Below are 18,923 nucleotides of genomic sequence, written 5' to 3' on the forward strand. Positions count from 1 at the left end.
AAGATCTGTAAGATCTTTGTCTGATATCAGCAATCCCACTGCAAGGCTTACCCCTTCTCAATTTTATCAAATTGAACAACCAGCCTGTAAGGGGAAATTGTGGACCTCCCACAGCTTTGACACTTAAACAGAGCCTCTGAGACCCACAGTGCTCCTTCAGAAGTGGTATGTGTCTTTGTGGATACCCCCTGGCATGGCAGCAGATGCTCCTCAAGCTATCTGACCCCAACAGCTGGACATAATGGGGATTCCAGGAGAGGTTTAGTCCAACAGCTGGGTAGTGGAAGGCCATGGCTTCCTTACTTGGGCTCCATAGCTACGGAAACAACAAAAGGAACAAACTTCTAAAAATAAGGTGAAATTAATACATTGCTCGAGCCCGCATTTGAAGAGAAAACACACTTAGGGTTACAAACAAAGCAAATGCTCTGTTTATTAGTGGGGGTCAATCTCAAAGATGTAACATACGTAGTTAATAATGGTATTGCACGTATTTTTAAGTAATCAGCAATGATAGCAATTAATAATTCATACATGAAGTGTAAAGAAGCAAATAACTGCTTGGTCCTTTCTAATTGGAAGCCACAGAAGAAACACTGCAATGATAATCCAGCTAAATCCAAAAAGCAACCCACTTGCAAAAGAGACTTGGAAACTTCCCCCTTCAGGTTTCCAGGAGTGCTGATTTTTAAAGAGTATTTTTCACATACTCTTAGAAAAATATTCATATATATAGGGATACAATTTGGCAAGCAGATTACGTGTTCTCAATAGCGACAAGCCCAGGGGACAGCAATTCTAAAACAGGTGCTTGTTTTCTTGTTTGTTTGGTTGGTTTTTTGTTTTGTTTTGAATAAATTTTTTTTAGTATTATGTTTTATGTTTGGATAGCTTGTTTAGATCTGACATCAGGGAATTATCTGCTTCTCGTTACTCCTTTTGACAATAGAGTTGCACTTTTATTTTTTTGGTCTTGTCATTCCTACCAGTGATATTTTAAAGACTATGTAGAAACTTTTAAGATTTTCTCCAGCAGTCCTTGAAAATCCCAGATGTATTCCACCTTTCAGTTTATTTAAGGTATTGTAAGAAATCCTCATACTTAAATCTCAGTTGTGTGAGGCACTTTGTGGCTGGACAAACACTGGTTGCAAGACTGGGCCTCTTAGGGTAAGGTTAAACTTCATGTTTCTCAGTTTTTTTACTTTTGACCTCTCTTTTGTAGAGGTTTCAGCTTAAATCTTCCATCTATTGTGAGAAACGAGCAGTGCTGTGAAGATCTTGTTACAGAGCTCTGCTGAAATCAGGCTCCGAGAGCTCTCCTTCAAGAAAAGTAAAGGAGAGTTCCCAAATTTTCTGGTTCACAACCCCAGGTCCCTTTGCAATTTCAGACTTCTCTAATTTGAGCAAAGTGATCCAAGGCCTTTCTCTCTGCTCTACACACCCACTGTTAGTTTGTGTCTGTTTTGCCTTCATCTGCTGAGGTTACTCAGCTTTCTCCTGTTCAGCTAAGCCTGTGTGGCTGCGCTCTTCCCAGTTCATTCCCCCACCTTCCCCATTCTTCCCTTCAACATCTGTTCTCATTCCAATCTTAAGTCTTTTGGGGCTGCCACATGTGCCTCTGTATGGGAATCACTGGCTAGACATTAGCAGTGAAGCCACCAATGACATCTATTGTGGATGCAGTGCTGAGGTACAAATTCCAACGAATCTGGAAAGAGAGGGAGAAAGTCGCAAACACCAACCACTGTTTTACCAGTGAACTTGTGTTTCCAGCAAGATGGGAAGATCATGTAGCTGTGTCTCGAAATGATAAGGCAAATTCACAGCAGATGTCTACATATTGTATTACTTGTAGATAAATAATGAGGTGGGAATCAGTTTTCCTTTAAGTATCTTGGGCACATGATTAAGAGGGAGATCATTATGTGCCCCTTACATACTGAAAACTGAGAAGCAAAAGTGTTCTTTTAAACTGCAAAAGTAATAATTTAGTTTTCAAGTCTGTTTTGGGATTTTTTGGTGTTTGACTCATGCTTTTTTAAACACTTGGAGTTAACAACAGAAATGTTCTCAATCTCCATGAAGGTAGAAGGAATACATTAAAGCAGCAGAAGTTTTTTCCTAGTAATAACTCAAGCAATATTGCTATCCACTAATAAAGTCATCTTATCTTTGCTTGCACTGCAACATTAGGCAATGAAAATAACAGAGAGAGTCAGCAGAAAAAAGTTATTCACCCCACCAATTGCTCTCTCTTGAGTATCTTACAACAAACAAAGATGCAGCTCTTTGGATACCCAGACCCATACACCAGTCAAAGTTAGTTCACTGAACTGGGGAGTTCTTTCTTCATTTAAGATATACTTGGGTATAAAAAAATAAGCAATTCCAACTTCTCTTTGTCCTAAGAGGAAAGAATAGAGATCAGGTCAGAAGCAGACTTTCAATACTGGGACAAACTCAGGGAGACTCTTGAGTGCGGGATTTTTGATCTGCTCTGTGGTGAAATCCTTTCTTCTGTTGCTGTTCATGTGTTGAACCAAGTAATGCCTCTGTTTTCACTTGTTCTGCACAACAGCCAAGGTAACTTTGCAAATATACAACCAAGCAGGACTGCAGGCTTACTTGCAGTGTATCTTTTACTGAAAAATACATTTTATTTATCATAACATTCGAGAAAAAAAACAAACCCCAACATAATACAAATGCCAACTCATTCAGTTACAAACTTTGGTACTTGGAGGTTTCAGACAGTCTGTTCTCACATGGCTGTGATGCACTGAAGTGTTCCCACTGTGCAATTCCCGGAGCGACTCTGCTGTCCTTCAATCCCAGGCCCACGGCATCCTGCAGCGGGATCACTTCGGGTTTCAGCCACACACTTGCCACAGTGTTGTCTACAATGAGAGCAGGTCAAAGAGTCCATTTCTCTCCAGTTATACATCTTCTTTTTCTTAATTCTTCCTCCACAGGCAACAATCATCAACACGATGCGTTCACAGCAGTTTCCCCTTTGCCTTACAGCCCACCCCCTCTCATCAGACATACCACCCACATCCTCTTAACAATCATTATCCTTACTTCACATTTGCACTTTTCAATATCTTTACACTGATAACTAACCCACTCCTTTTAGAAATGAGAGGAAAAAGAAAGGGGCGGGGGAAAATAAAGAAGAAATTAAAAAAAAAAAGGAAATAGGTGAAAAAAAAGCACAAGCATTTTTGAAGTATGTGTTCTCGGGTAGCCACGAGTTAATGGCAATATATAAGCGTAAGGAATGACACTTTGGCCATCAACACTAAAGAATAAAGGTAGCTTTGAATACAGACAAGGGGGAAGAACACCCCACACAACCCATAAATACATTTCAAATCATTCACCAGTTGATTCACCAAGGGCTAAATTTGATACTGAGTGAAACCAACCCTGTTGCAAAAGACCAGAACAACATTCTGGTGCATCACTCCAGTCCTACTCAAACTTTTAATTGGATCCTGACCTAAAATGCATGGACAGTTTGCTGGTGCAGCCCTCAAACCCTGACAGCAGGGCTGGGAGGGAACTTGAGTGGTGCACAGGATTTTGTCTTGCTTTGCACATGGGGTGAATTTCAGCTGTAACATACTATGACTGCACCGTGAAACATATAATACTAGCAGCTTGTGAGCCCTGACATGGAGGGCTTGACTCTAATCCAAGATATGTGGTTACACATCACCCCATCCACTGGAGAAATTCACCACTGGGTATACATGGAGGAGCACCATATTACCAGAGCTTTCTTCTGGTGACCTTTTGTGGCATTATCTGCTGAGTCCGGCTTGACTCAAGCCCAGAGCTCGGGTTCTCTAAAGTGAAGAACATGGTGCTCGGGTCTGCAAGGCACTCAGCACTCTGGGATGAGTTCAGCAAAGCTTTGCATAGATGGGGGAAGGAAAAAATCCTTCCACTGAAGTCCCCAGGAATCTGAAGATATCTGAAGTTGGAGATGCATGTGAAGGCTTTGCTAGGTCTGCGAAGAGAAGCACCTTGCAAAACTGACCCCTTGATGCAAACATGAAGTCTCTTTAGTAACAGACAAAATCAAGTAAACACTGTTTGACATTAGGATTGACACATTCCACTGAAGTAATCTCCCCTGAGAAAATAAATAGCTGTTGGTATTCCCTCATTTTATTGCTTTCATCTCCACAGACAATGGGAAAAAAAAAAAAAAACCTGCAAAATTTTCCTCCAACAAATACATGTTGAAATCCTGGGCACTTGCTTTCAATGCTTTTTTTTTTTTTTCCTTTCAAGTACACCGGGTGAAACTGTAAACCTGAGGTTGTGTGTGCAAACCTATATCTTGTAAACTGCAATGTGAAACTCTGCTCCGAGCACCGATATAGGAAAAGGTAGGACAGGAACATTTTGGAACAGGGATGCTAGTATTATACTGGACGTCTTGCACACGTGTGTGTCACAGGGGACCATCTACTCTGGTACCTGCACTGTCCTGCAGTCCCAAGTACTGTTCTGTTTAACACTGATACTCTAATCACAACACCTATGGGCTTATCGGTCATGAGAAAGGTGGAGAAGCATCATTTCCTTTAAGAGGCAGTGAGCCCGAATCCCAGTGGGAAGTTAAAGCTTGTAATGCAGAGTGTACAGCTGAAGAGCACAGGGATTAGCCTTAGATGGTATGTGCTCTAGCTGGGCACACCAAGCTCTTTGAAAAGGGTTAGAATATTCATTGGATTTTCACAATGATGAAAATGAGTGAGGAGATACATGAGAAATCACTCGCTATCTGCATGCTTGCAGTGCATTTCATCCTGAGGGCAATTACAATTTGTGCCTGTAAACAAATAAATTGCACTGAAATACCATCTCACACATATGGTTAAAGACAGTTCTACCTGAGTTTCCCACACCTTGTGAGTTACTCAGGAAAATGAAAACCCAGGGCTTATTTTAGAAATGGGAAACACTGAAACTTCCCCAGCTGCAGGAAACCTCGAGAACAGGTGGTGGAAAATCCTGCCTGGGGGCAAATTGCTTAAGTATAGACTTTTGAGTTTTGCATTTAGACTTTAAAATTCTAATCTGTTACCTCAAGAAAGCTTTACGTTATATAATTTAGGTTTGCTCTTACATTTATGTGCTTCCCAAAGTGCTTCACTGAACTGAAATTTTGGGCAGTGAACAGACTATTGTATTTTAGTTTTACTGTCATAATAATTCTCTTTTGCTGAGACACACTAGTTACTGGTAACAAAACAATCAGTTTGAGCAGAGTTGGACATACAAATCACTGCAATTTCGCTAATCTTATTTTATATTTTTTTGTTCAAAAGATAAATATTTTCTTAGCAAATTGTAATTGTAGCCCTCAGATAAACCTGTCAAACAACAGCTAAAGAAACAACTAAGTACTATTGAGGCTGTAACATTAAAAAATTCCTCTCACAGGGCATTGTTTTCAACAATGTTGCAATTTAAGGAAGAATAGACAGCAGTCTTAAAGAAAAATAAATGCTGCTCTCTCCTTTAGAACCAGGATTTTAAAATATTACATTCAATTTCTGGTTTCCCAGTATTTAAACACTGTCATAATTAAGGCAACTTGTGATGTTCAATGCAGTACAGAGGAGCAAACAAAAAATGAAAGCAATCAAATGTGTTTTCTGACATTTACACAGTTTGTTTTGAACCATGCCAAAAAACAAACACTAAAGATAAATTTAACACTACAGCTCTCTTCATTTGCAATTCCAAGTGAGAAGTACAGAGTACAAAAAACCATCTGATCGCAAATTGTGACTAAAACCTATATGGAAGACCCTCATTTACTGCAATAGGAGAGAGCTGAGGGCTTTATTTTTGAAGAGCTGCAGGGCTGCACTGGATCATCACAACACGCTCCGGGGACCTGAATGAAGCTGTGTGTAGATCCACACTGCAACACTGCTGCACTTACACCCTGCATTTTACAAACAGCTGTAGTGGCATCACTATCACTGGCTACCAGCACAGAGGCAATGTCTAAAGCCTGCAGATCAGCTTCAGTACAAAAACAACTTTGCACAAAATACTGCAGTAATTTAGTGTTGCTCACATAATTAAATGTAGGCATACTCCAAAACAGGGGGGCATTTAGGGGAAAACAAGAAACTTACATGCTTGTTTTGTATGAAGCAAAACACTTGAGAAAACTGTAGAAGCAGTTTTTAGGATTAATGTTGAAGAGTTAAAAAGTGTATTTCAAATTAAAGAAGCATAATTCTTCTTCCTTATCCCTGTGGAAAAACAAACAAACAAAACCAGAAAGGCATAATTAATACAGATTGTTAGAGAGCTGCCACAACAATCTGAACAACCTCTACTCCTCTGGAGAAGTGCATAAATACCTCCTTTGTCATCACACTATTCTTGCTACTCATGTCCTAAGCTACTGCCAACAATCAGACAACAGCACCCAACTTCTTAAAATGAGTCAGTGGTCGGGAAGCCCTGTTTTTTTGAGCAGAACCCATCCTTTCTGCTCAAGGTGTGGAACATGCTGTGCCTTACAACCCCACAGCTCCCGGCAGACTGGTCCTGGGGAACCCCACGGACCTAGGTGGGAAGAAGGCAATGTGACCTAAGCAGGATTTGAGCGATGCATCCGCTCAGTTAAAGAGCTGGGCACTTTCCTCACCAACACAGCATCCAGCATGGAGTATGTCAGGAAAAGGGAAACAACCCCTACCCACATGCTCCAAGATTCGTGGAGTTAAGACTTAAATACTGGCTCAGGAAATCATCGTGGGCAGGAGGAGTCATTAAACTCACCATTAACTTTTACTGGTATCAAGGCTAAGCACTATTGAAACGTTTCCTAAGTAGCCTCAGTTTTGAACACAAGGGCATGCCTATTTCCGTTTGTAGACTGACTTACTAGATCAAATGTTGAAGCCTATTTGGTTCTAGGAATATTCCAGTATTTCCCACTAAAACTGGATAAATTCGTTACTAAATTCTCAGCAAAGGCATCAGCAAAAGTAAATCCTTTGTACTGCATCTTACACTGTAAGTTGACTTCTTGACTTAGTAATGTAGAACATACATCCTGCTGAACAGGGAACAATTAAAACAAAGTTTAAAAATATCCATTTATGAGCCTTTAAAATAGTTTTTATATGCTATTCACACATAAATAATTTTTAAAGGCAGGCATAGATTATCTGATAGCAATTAGGAAGAAAACACAGCTAATACGTATATTGGTGTATATGATCCTGTAACTATAAGGTGTTTATGCTCATGTTTAAACAAAACAGTAAAAAATACCCTTCTAATATTGGCAGTACAATTTACTACAGTTGCTTTCTACTTTGCTACCTGTTCTTTCCTCAGAAATAGTAATGAGTATTTTGGACCAACCCACTACAGTAACACAAGGCAGCAACTCCACAGAGTATAATGTGGTAATAGATAAAAAAGTTAAAAATGCATTTTCAGTCATTTCTGCTGGGAATGAGCTGCTGTCAGGCAGTCCACTCACTACGTGTTGGTGCCGTCTAGGCTTGGATGCAAGTTTATTTGAACTGAGAATTAGCATCACTTCTTTCCTGTATCAAGAAAGAAGTGCAGCAGGCAAGAACGATGTTGCTAAAGCTCCCCCATCTATGGTGAGTGAAGCAGAGCAGGAAGAGAAGCAACCATATGATATTGCCCAGAAACGTGCATATATTTTCTACTATTTTCTGCATATCAAAAACTTAAGAATAGTTCAGAAATGGCAGCTTGGATCTTGTCAGAACACAAACTGATGGGATCCATTTAATCCCAATGATTGTGCAGAAAAGAGCACCAGATACAAAAGGAAGTGCTGGAAGAGCAGTAGATGTGCAGAGGATTTGGTGCCAACACCACCACGGGCATCACACCATCACCAAAGATTCAAGTCACACTGACCCCCCAGAGGTGACAGAGACCAAGATGGAGCAGTCCTTAACACAGTGATACAGTTTGTGAATGAAGATGTGAAAGAAATAGAGCAAAGAAGGGAAGAAGACAGCATGTGCAGTGCAGAAAGAAATTCAGGCGTGGAGAAAAAGAGAATTCATTCAGCTCCTTTTGCCTAGTAAAAAAACAAAGACCTGAAGGGACAGTGCTTTATTCAACTCCCACACTCAAAGGATGAAATCTGGCTGGTTTAAAATCCATTTTAGGATCTGCACAGCATTGCTGAAACCAAAAAAACCCTGGTCTGATGTGAAAGCAGCTGGAATTAAAAAAGTTAATAACAATTCACCCTTCGATTCACATGAAATTATACTGCTGTTCTTGTTAGGGGAAAAACACCACCCCAAGCAAACAAATCTTTTTCATTAGGAATGGAATGACAAAAGAGATAGAGGAAAATAATGGAAAGCAAAAGACAAAGTAGATAATAAAAGAGAGAAGAGGAAAAATTATCCACAGGGACATGAAAGTTAAGTAGGTAAATGAAAATAACAGGAAGAAGAAGGCTATAGATGTGATTCCCCTCTGGCATATACCTACTTTTCCACTGAAAGAGAAGATATGAGTCCAATGACTAGTTAAATACATCCTGCACCATGCAGTTAAAATTATTTGAGACTGCCAGAACAGGTCAAGGAAAAAAAAGTACATCCATTGTCCAGCAGCAGGACACCTCCCTCAGCAGGTCTGAGACAGCCCGGAGGGCGCATCCCTGTCTGCATTAGACAACGAGCACCTCAGCATGTTCAAACATTAAAAGAATGGTAAAATTAAACTAAAGCCTGCACGCTGCTGAATGACCTTCTGTACTGAGTATGCATGTTTTTACATCACCAGTCTTTTGGGGCAGCTTTCACACAGTTTTGTAGTGGTAGAGCTCTGACACAGCACAACCAAGCGGAGCTTCTGTTTTAACTTCACCAGTGAGAAAGAGCAATTTGCCGAGAGCATCACCTGCTTCCCCAGGCACCGAAGGCAAGCTAAGTATGTGATAACAGGATAACCCTCTAGGAGGGGCAAGGCACACCAGGAAATATGATGGTTTTCCTTTTAAAGAGTGGTACAAGAAAAGCTAGAGGTTTTTGTTTAAATAGCTACTGTTACAAATACAACTATTATATACTCCGCCTTTTCAAAAACGTCAAGTCTCTAATCTGAAATCTAGCAAATCCCTTCTGCTAGCAGTCTCAACTCAGCCTCCAGACCAAATGAAAAATCATCAACTACTTTTTGCAATTTTATCTAGATTCTCTATGAAGACTTTACTGGCAAGATGAACTCAAGTAGCACAGCAGAGCTCAAGTTAAACTGGCATGTTGCCTGTCCTGAGTGACCCATAAGGCCCAATGAAAACAACTTCATCCACAGCCACGATAAAAGAATGGAACTTTCAAGATAAAATATTTACAAACAGAGAAGTAAGTGCATAAATCCCATTGACAAGGTTTCATTCAACAAATAATCTACTATGCAGAAGTAATGATGCAAACTGAAAAAATATTAAAACAAAATAAATAACCCAAGAGCTGGCAGACAAAATTTACCCTCAAGCATGCAGCTGGACAAAACTCAGTGCAAACTGGTGACAAACCCAAACCTCTGACTGTTGCCACTCTTCCACTCTTTCTCTTTGCCCTTTCACATACACCAAAAAACCAACTCTGCGAGTCTTTGGTAAGCAACAGATTGGGCAGCTCTGCATGCAGTAAAGATGAGCCAGGCATTCTAATGCAAGAGGCAGAAGGAGCAGTGACACCAATCCTCAAGGCACTTTTGTAATATTTCAGGTCTTTCAAAATGAAATGTCATCGTTCCTTGGTTATTTTGCACAAGACATACTGCACCACACTTGTTTCACTGCATGCTGTATGCCCAGTCCTGTGCTCTCCTCCTTGCTCCAGGACAGGTACTCAGTGCCCCTGCACACACATCCCTGAATTTGGAGGGTTACAGCCCCAGGTAACTGGACACTGTCAGGACAATGGCACTCCAAGCTTGGAGCTGCTGTGTAAAACTGTGCTTTGCAGCGGTGCCCCTGGGAGCCTTCCTGCAGCACAGGCAGCTGTGGGTACCTCTGCCCCTGCCAGCAGCCCCATGGTTCCAGGAGAGCACACCAGGGACTGCTACATGCATCCTGCTCCCTCACCCCACTAACAAAAAGGACCCAAAGTATGGGCTTGCTTCCATCAGACCCCTCTCCCACTCTTCTTGAGGGAGGGGAGAAACAGGTTCAGGGGAGAGAGGTGCTCACCTCCCCTTGGGAGGAAGAGGTGAGAGGTGAGACAAGAGGAGGGTATGTTGCCAGGGTGAAGGGGCTCTTCCATGGCTTGCAAGATGGGTCCAGATGATGGATCCAGACAGAGATGCCCAACCACACTCCCAGCGTCGGGAGCAAAGGGAGGTGCCCCAGCCATGGGGCTGCACAAATACAGGCTGTGTGATGAGCAGCTACGGTGTGCTTCTCTGAAACTGCAAAAATAAAGAAGCTCCAAGGAATACTGCTTCCACGGGTGTGCCTAACTCTATTCTATCTGTGTGTTCTATCTGTATTTTACACCCTGGTGAGGGCCCCTTTGTCGACCCTCTCTCCCCTGAGAAGAAGCTGTGGCACCACTGTCATTTGGCCGTTAACCCGGTCTGCCCTGACCCATCACCGGTGACTGCCGTGCCGGCCAGGCAGCACCTACTCACCAGCGCTCTTCACCGGTGCTCCACCACGAAGCGCATGGTGGTGCCGTCGAAGGAGGGCGGCGCGACGATCCGCGGGCCGGTGGCCGGCGCTGTGATGCTGATGACCGGCTTCGCATCGGCTGCCCCGTGCCGCGGCGGCGGCGGGCCCTTGCTGGTAGCAACGTAGTAGGGACTCTCGGCAAAAGCTGCCTCTGGCGCGGCGGGACTGCCAGGCTCTGCCGGGGCACTGCCATCGCTGCCCGGGTGGGACAGCGGCTGCTGCAGGGCACCGGAGGGCAGCACGGTGGCGGCGGGCAGGAGCCCGGGGTAGAGCATGTAAGTGGCGCCATAGGCGCCGGCATTGAGAGCAAGGGGCGAGAGAGGCAGCGGGACGGGAGCGACGGCCGGCTGCTGGGGCACCGGCACCTCCACGTACTGCCCGGTCTCGGGGTCGAAGAGGCGCCGCTTGAGGGGCTGCTGCACAGGGGTGTCCACCAGGTAGTACTGCCCGGTGCTCACGTCCAGCAGCACCTTGCGCTGCGTCTGCGGGAAGGGCTCGGCCGCTGTAGCCGCGGCGGGCACGGAGGGCGAGAAGCAGAGCAGCGGCGGCGGCGCGGCGCCCGGCAGGGCGGCGAAGGGCAGCGGCGGGCGGTACAGGGCAGCGGGCGGGCCCTCGGCAGGCGGCGGGGCGGCGGCGGGGGGCTCTTCGGTGGGTGGGGGTCCGGGCGGCGGTCTGGGGCTGCCGGAGGGCTTGGCCGTGCCGAAGGGCTGCAGGCTGCACAGCGCCGCCGCCGACGCCGCCGCCGACACCGGGCTGGGGCGGACGCCGCCGCCCGCCGCCGCCCCCGGGGACGGGGGGGAGCCGGGCTCGGTGGCCGCCTTCAGCGGCAGGGACAGATAGTTTCCGCAGTCGGGGCCGCGCTCCGCATCGCCGCCGCCGCCCGCGGGCAGCCGAGGGGAGCGCGGCGGTGCCGGGCCCCGCAGGCCGCCCTCGGAGGGGGGCTTGGCCGGCGCGGGGGCTGCGGCTCCCCCCGCCCCGCGGAGCGTGAGGAGGGCGCGGGGAGCCGGCGGGCCGCGCTGCCGCTGCCGGGCCAAGCTCTCGAAAGCGGCCGCTTTGGCCGAGACCTTGTCGGCGGCGCTGTTGGAGGGGCGGCGGGGCAGCCGCTCGCTGCTCGGCCCCTTGCCCGACGGCTCCTCCGCCTTGTCCGCCGGCGGCGGCGGGGGCGGAGCGGCAGCGGCGGCGGGTCGGGACCCGACGCCCCGCTCCTGGCTGGCGATGAGGGAGAGGACGTGGCTGTCGGTGATGGGCAGAGGGTCGCTCTTGCGCTTCCACTCGCGCTTGTTGAAGCTGTATAGCTCCTCCATGCTCCGCACCGCCGCCGTCAACTTCTCCAGCGCGTTCTGCACCGGCGCTGCCTTGCTTTCCTCTCGCGGGTCCTCCTCCGGTCCCCGGCCCTTCTCGGCGGGCGGCGGCGGGGGCTGGTGCCGCCAGGGCGCGGAGGATTTGGAGACGATCTTGAGCACGGCCGGCTGGCGAGCATCGCTCTTGTTGGGGGCGATGGTGGCCACTGGCAGCCTGCCCGAGGTGCGGTGCACCAGGACGGTGCCCTCCGGGGGGCAGGCGGGCGCCCTGCCCGACGCCTTGGCCCCCGCCTCGGTGGGCTTGGTGCCGGTGTGGCCGACCGCCTGGCAGGTGATGACCACGGGGGAGAGGGACCGGGGGACACCGGCGATGACCAGCTGCTGCCGGGGCTTCTGCTCCGGGCCGCCTTGCTCGGAGGTGCCGCTGCCCTTGTCGCTGCTGTTATCCCCCGAGTCAGCGCTGTAGGAGCTTTTGATGAGTTTCCGCACGTCCCGCACCTGGTGGAGGATGCCCTGGGCTCTGTACTTGCTGTCCCTCACGTCGCGCACCAGGAACTGCGGCACTTTGTCGGGGCCGTCGCCGGCCTTGAGAGGCTTGAGCGGCTGTCCCCTGCCCTCGTCCGGCGGTCGGCCTGCGATCTGCGGCGTCAGCAGCTGGGCGATGCTGAAAGCGGCGTCCCGGGGCTGCTGCAGGCTGCCCAGGCTGATCTTGATCTCGGGGGCTTTGGGCTTGGCGGCGGGGGGAGAGGTGGTGGCGGAGCCGGCGGCGGGAGAGGAGGCGGCGGCAGCCGCGGCGAAGCACTTGGTGGCCCGCTTGCCGGGTTCCTTCTCCCGAGGAGTGTGCTGAATGGCGGGGACGAACAGGCGGGACATCTTGGTGGACTTGCCGGCAGAGATCTCACCCAGGTCGGCTCGCCAGTCGTGCTTGGGAGACAGTTTCAGCTTACCGACGGGCGCCCTCTCTTCTTTCCTTTCCGCCTCCCGCTCCTTCCAGGACCTGAAGGCACTGTTCTGGCTGCGGAGGAAGGTGGCCTTGATGGCCTCCGAGGCGCTGCGCTTCACCTCGCACAGCTCCTCCGACAGCGCCCGGTCCAGGCTGCGGTTCCCCTCGCGGGGCGTCGACGCCTTGGAGGCCGGAGACCGGCCCCCGCCGCCCTCGCCCGCATCCTCCGCCGGCGCCGCGGTGCAGTCCGAGCCGCCCTCCGAGAGCCGGGAGCTCTGCCGCTGCACGCCACCCTCCCGCTGCCGCTCCCGACCGGCGCTGCCGCCGCCGCCGCCGGTGGGCTCCGGCTCCCGGCCCGCGCCTGGCCCGGTGTAGGAGGTGTCGGTGATCTCGCCCCGCTCCATCTTGAACTCATGCTCCAGCTGCATCTTCTTGGAGATGACATTTTTGAGGAGGCTGGAGGCGAACCTGGACTTCTTGTTGGACCCCTTCCCGCCGCCCTCCGCAGCCGGCGGCTCTCCGGCCTCGGCGGCATCGCCGAGGTCCAGCAGGGTCACCACCCGGGAGCCCGCCCGCAGCCGCCGCGGTGTCTCGACGTGGGCGATCTCCCCATCGAGCTTGCTGACCACGAACTCAAGGGCTTTGGTCTGCGAGCGGCCGGAGCGCAGCAGGCTGGGTTCGGCTCTCGGCCCCAGACTGCCGCACTTGAGGTCCAGGTAGGTGGACCAGCGGTTGATGCCCAGGGCATTGTCGGACAGGGAGGCGGAGGAGGCGCGGGAGCCGGGGCGCAGGGTGTCGAAATAGGGGTACGCCAGGCTGCGGAAAGCCCTGGCCGTAAGGTTTCGCACCTCTTTGTCGGCATCGTCTAGCTCGCTGACGGCGCTGGAGGCGCCGCTCGAGTGCTCCCCTGCCCTGGCGGCCCCGCACCGCGTCTGCAGCCGCGCGGGCACCGCGATGAACTTTTTCGCGTGGTCGCGGACCGCATCCTGTTTTAAACTCGCACTGCGGTCGGGAGCCGCGGCGACACGGAGACTCATGTCGCCTTCATGCTTGGCAGCGTAAACAGTGTTTTGCTTTCCGTGCACGTTGCTAGACTCATTTATAGCCCGGGAAGCGGCTTTGATTGATAGGAGAAGCTGGGCGCCCGGGCTCCCGCCGGGGCGGCCAGGCTGCTTGGACCGGCTCTCCCCCGAGCTGGCGCGCTTGTCCCCGCCGGGGGTGTCGTGTTCGGAGGTAAGGCTGACGATCTCGGTGCTGCTGGTGTTGTCGATGCTGTCCGTCTGGTTGTTGGGGTCGCTGGTGGTCGTGCTAAGGTAGCAGCTATTCTCCTCCTCCTCCGTCAGCGTGTCCCCCGGGGTCTCGTCGCTCCCGAAGGAGGCGTAGTCAACGAAGGAGTAGATCACGTTGTTATCCTCGAAGTCCCAGCGGGCGGCCAGCCCCGCGTCGAAGTCCATGTCGTGGTCCACCTCGCTCAGCTGGATTTCCTGCGTGCTGATATAGTGCGCCTCGTCGCGGCCGCCGCCGGGAGGGGTGCCCGGGGGGGCGCCGGGGGGAGTCGCCTTGCGCCCCGCAACCTCATCCTCCACTTCGCTTTCGTAGCCGAAGGAGGACGAGGAGGTTTTGCCCTCCGTCGACAGCGGGTCGCCCATTGCGGGAAAGTCGTCCGCCTTGGTCCCGGGCGAAGGGCAGGAGGAGGAGGAGGACTCCGGGCAGCCCCCCGCCTCCGGCGTCCCGCCGCTCCCCGCGACTTCCCCGGAGCCGGTGTCAGCACCGCATGCCGCCGCCGCCGCCGCCGGGGAAGGAGGGCGATCCCGCCCGTGGTCCAAGGATGCTGGTCCCGCTTCCTCCCCCGGGGGTCCGCCGCTCGCCGAGCCGCCATCCCCGGTCCCACCGGCTCCCCTGTCCAGTGCGGGACCGGCCGCTCCCTCCGCGCCGCCGGCCGGGGCCAGTTCGGGGTTCTGGCTGGTCTCCTCCGGCCCCTGTGGCGAGCCGCAGATCTCCACGTACACCGCCTCCTCCTCCTCCTGGATGGGCGCCCCCGGGCTGAGGTTCGGGCTCGGGCTGGTGCTCGCGCCCCGTTCCGCCGCCGCGCCCTCCGGGCCGGCTCGGGGGCTGGCGGGCCGCTGGCCGGGCGCGTCCATGCCGGGGCCGTCGGGGCGCGGCAGTGGCCCGCGGGGGCGGGCAGGCACGTGCCGGCGGGGACGGGGGGGCAGCAGCCGCCCACGCCCTCCCTTCCCTTCCCCTCCCCTCCCGTCCCCTCCTCCGCCCGGCGCGCCGGCTCCCGGCCCGGGCGGGCATCGCCGCCGGGGGGCGGAGGGGTCGGGCCGGGCTCAGCTCACCCCGCAGCCCACCGCGACACAGGGCAGGCCGTCCGGCCACCGCGGGGGAGCTGGCCCTGCACATCCCGGGGCGGGCCCAGGTTCTCCGCGTTTTCCGAGATGGGCCTCACTCGGGCGGCCCCAGGCTCGCATTATACATAGAGTTGGCGTCACTTAGGCCGGCTGAACGAAATCCTATTTTAAACGTCTGTGTTTGCCGGAATAAAGGCGCCCGGACGCCCCTTGGAAGGGGAGAGCTGCCCATGCCTGCAAAGATGCTGCGACTGCCCAGCTCCCCGGGGAGCTGACGGCACCGGCTGGAGGAGACAAACTCCCAGGGCACCGGCTGAGTGCGCAGCTTGTCAACAGCAAGTGCACCCTCGTTCCACAAGCAGCAGTGGCTAAACAGCTATTTTCTTCCTTAAACTCTCCCCCTGCACCCTGTGTCCCCACTTGCAAGAGGTGTGGTTGTGTAGGGACACCCTATGGATGCCGGCCTGGCCCTGCACCTTCACAGTAGTCCAGAGAGCCACTGGTCTCCAAGAAATCTTTCTCTTTCCAAGAAAAGCCGGTTTAGACACACCCAGCACCTAAGACCTATTAATAGGCATTTCTATGGCATGCCTGACCTTTGGTGGCTGAGAGCTTTACTGAACAGTCCCCAAGAATCACGCGCCAAAAATCACTCCAGCACCATGGAAGTTTTGAAAAGGGAAGCTGTTAAATGCCAAGGAGGAGAAATGAAGGAAAGGAAGCAATGATGAGGAGCAGCTCTCAGGTATACAATGCAGACAACATCCTAAATTTACAGCTTAAAAAACAACATCCCAAGTTTGCAGCATCTGAACACTTAGGTGAGGAAGCTGGCATTGGGCTGGTAACACTGAACTGAGATGGGAGTGAGTTGTGGAAATCCCTAAAGCCATTACCAGGATCCAGGACCTTACAGCTGCATACACTGGCATGGTGTGCATCTCTGCCACAGATGCCACAAGGATGGAGGAACCAAGAGGCAAAGCAGACGCCATCCCAGAACTCTTCCCAGCACTGTCTGTGCCAAAACAAGGGTTTCCTGGTGCTCCCAGCTCCTCATCCCACTCTGTAGCCAGGCTGCTCTGCTGCCATCCTCCCCATGAGGTTGCATTGTTCCTGCTGCCTCCAGGAAAAATGACCTCCCTTCTTTACTGAACCCAAGCGGAGCCTTGTGAGGCTCCCTGCAGCAAGGGCAGGTTCACAGCCCGTTTCAGCTAAGGGTCTCTTCTGCCTGGAGGAAAACAAGTGAGGTGGCTCCAGTTTTTAGGACCCTACATAGATACATGGTCGTTTCTTAGGCTGCAGATTGACAGGATGGAAAATACTCCTGAAGCACCATGTGATACTTTAACAGAAAGACACATCCTCCAAACTTGGAGGGTTTGGAGCAAGTCAGGTCACGTGCAGTGAGGCTCTCCCCAAGCAGCATGGCTATCTGATTCTCATCCTTACTGAGCCTGTCCTGCCTCCATTTTACTGTTAATAAGAAACTGGGCACCAGCTTTTATGACTATTAGGCTTCCTCAGCCTTTATCTTAGCCCAGGTTTATGTAGCTTCAACTCCCCTGGCACACACAGCAACCGTGCTTCTCAACAGAGCTGTGGTAAATGGCATCATCATCCCTAAACAGCTTCACTGGGTTTTGTGTCCCATCCACACATATTACAGGCCTGCCTCTCTGTCTCAAGCAGCCACAATAAAAGCATGACATAACTAGAGAAAGACAATGTTTTAGCACATTATTAAGAGGCATCTTGGTTTTAATTAATGATGGGCTAAGAGTAGATGCTCAGATACAGTCCTTTCCAAATGCTTGGGATGCTGAGGAATGTGTTTTAAACCCTGATCATTCATTGTACTTGGGTGACTGCTGGCAGCTGTAGCAGCCTGGCCTTCTGCTCTACCTCTGCCTTCTACCAGATGCCTCCTCTCAAGCAAGGTCTCCACCCCAAGTTCTCAGTGCCCCCACACTCTGATCTCCCAAACCAGGGTCTCGGGTGTCAGTGTCTCACACCTTACTCTCCTCTCCATTGTTTGGTTTTCCTGCATTAGGAGTACACAGTGAATCATATCTTTGCTCCCCAAACCTGCACAAATAAAAGTGGTGGTGTTTTTTTGAGTTGTAACAGTTGTTCATGTATTCCTGCCAAGATCCCCAGACAAGATCCCCACCAAAATGAGCGTCAAAACTTGACTCTTTATTTATCTATTTTCACAGTCTAGTTTCTAGCTGTGGTCCTGAGATGGTTGTTTCTGCACTTTTCCTTTGGTGATATCTTGACCTTAATCTACTCCATCTTACAAACCTAGGCAATGACTCTCAACACTGAGGCTGAAACCATAATGGAGCACTCTTATATGTATGTTTATAACATACTTATATCTCCAGCACAGGGAATTTATGCCCCTGGTGACAAAAATACATACATAAAATCCACACCTGTTCTTCTCCACTTTCAGTCATGGCAAGCCCTGGAGGCCTGCATGCCTTAGGCAGTCAGATCAGGGTGTTTCCCGTGGCACTAAGACATTGCTACAGGGTACAGAGCCACACAAATCCTAATGCCATTTGTAAAAAGCAGATCTCTGACATCCAGCTTAAGTGCTCTAATCACTGTGTGGCATTAGAAGAGCAGGGGAAAATGAGAAGGATTTCCTCCTCTTTTTTTTGGTATCAGAAATTTCTGCACTGATGCGGCGCCAGGTCCTCAGAGATGCTTTGCTGCAAGTCTGGCCCTGAGCAAAGCGTAAAAGTCCATGGGGTTTAGGCTTAATGCCTTCTCCCCAGCCTTTCCTCTTAGCTACCATAGTGTCAGCTTTTGTAAAGCCTGTTTTGGAGGTGTCTAACAGCCTCTGTGCATCGCATCCAAAGCTTGGGTGCGCAACTTGAACCCGGGGCTGACTCCCCAGGACTGCTCCCCTGTGGTGCTGCCTCACAAGGGATCAGAGTGCTCCAAAAGCTTTGCAGATGATTTGGGGTTTAAGTTTTTTTCTGTGTCTCTTAGAGTTGCCAGACAAACCCTACAGCAAGCAAAGGGATAGACCTGTTTGGTCACAGTAAAAAATGCACAGGAAAACTGCAGCTCCATCACATCTTCTTGCAAACACCAACTTCTTCTGTGCTGGCATGACATCTCCATTGATTAATAATCAGATCAATGTGATTTGCCTAATAATGTGGGATATAAGTAACTAACATGTCATCCTTATGACCCTAGCAATACTCAGCTGAGGCATGCAATAGCATCAATTACTCTCTTGTCGTTTCCACCTTTGAATCTGTCTCACTCACTAACGGCACCAAAGTCTAAGATTTCTGCATCCAAATCTGTCATGAAGTGTTATTGGAGCTGTCCTCAAAATCACAGAAAATCTGTATGTTTAATGTGTTTTGTAACATAGTAGGTACTCTACTTTTAATCTCTTTCTGGTAAAAATAACAACATACACTCTTAGCCACACTCTGACCTTTGCTCATACAGGTTAGGTCAGACAGGTAAAGGTGATGGGGAAAATGCAGGTAGGCTGAATTAGCTCTGCACCTTAAAAGACATTACTCATGGAAGTAGCAGGGAAGTGGGATTTAAAAGGGATT

General features: G+C 50.4%; 2 protein-coding genes across 4 annotated transcripts in view; one reads left to right on the plus strand and one right to left on the minus strand.

Moving 5' to 3' along the window:
- Window positions 1-2,617: 2,617 nt before the first annotated feature.
- Window positions 2,618-13,404, minus strand: C5H4orf54 (chromosome 5 C4orf54 homolog). Its single transcript, XM_032110408.1, has 2 exons — window positions 10,693-13,404; window positions 2,618-6,290 (listed from the first exon to the last, which is right to left on the minus strand). The coding sequence occupies exon 1, from the start codon at window positions 13,402-13,404 to the stop codon at window positions 10,702-10,704; it is 2,703 nt and encodes a 900-aa protein (XP_031966299.1). The 3' UTR covers window positions 2,618-6,290; window positions 10,693-10,701.
- Window positions 13,329-18,923, plus strand: part of DAPP1 (dual adaptor of phosphotyrosine and 3-phosphoinositides 1) — a 55,184-nt gene continuing 49,589 nt past the window's right edge. For 2 of the 3 annotated variants that reach the window (XM_032109457.1, XM_032109455.1), the window contains exon 1: window positions 13,329-13,692. In XM_032109457.1, coding sequence (XP_031965348.1) covers window positions 13,415-13,692 — 278 coding nt within the window. In that variant the 5' untranslated portion in view covers window positions 13,329-13,414. The remainder of the gene's footprint in view (window positions 13,693-18,923) is intronic. The other variant, XM_032109454.1, reaches the window with a different exon arrangement.

Source organism: Corvus moneduloides, chromosome 5 (genome assembly GCF_009650955.1).
Source record: "Corvus moneduloides isolate bCorMon1 chromosome 5, bCorMon1.pri, whole genome shotgun sequence".
NCBI lineage: Eukaryota > Metazoa > Chordata > Aves > Passeriformes > Corvidae > Corvus > Corvus moneduloides.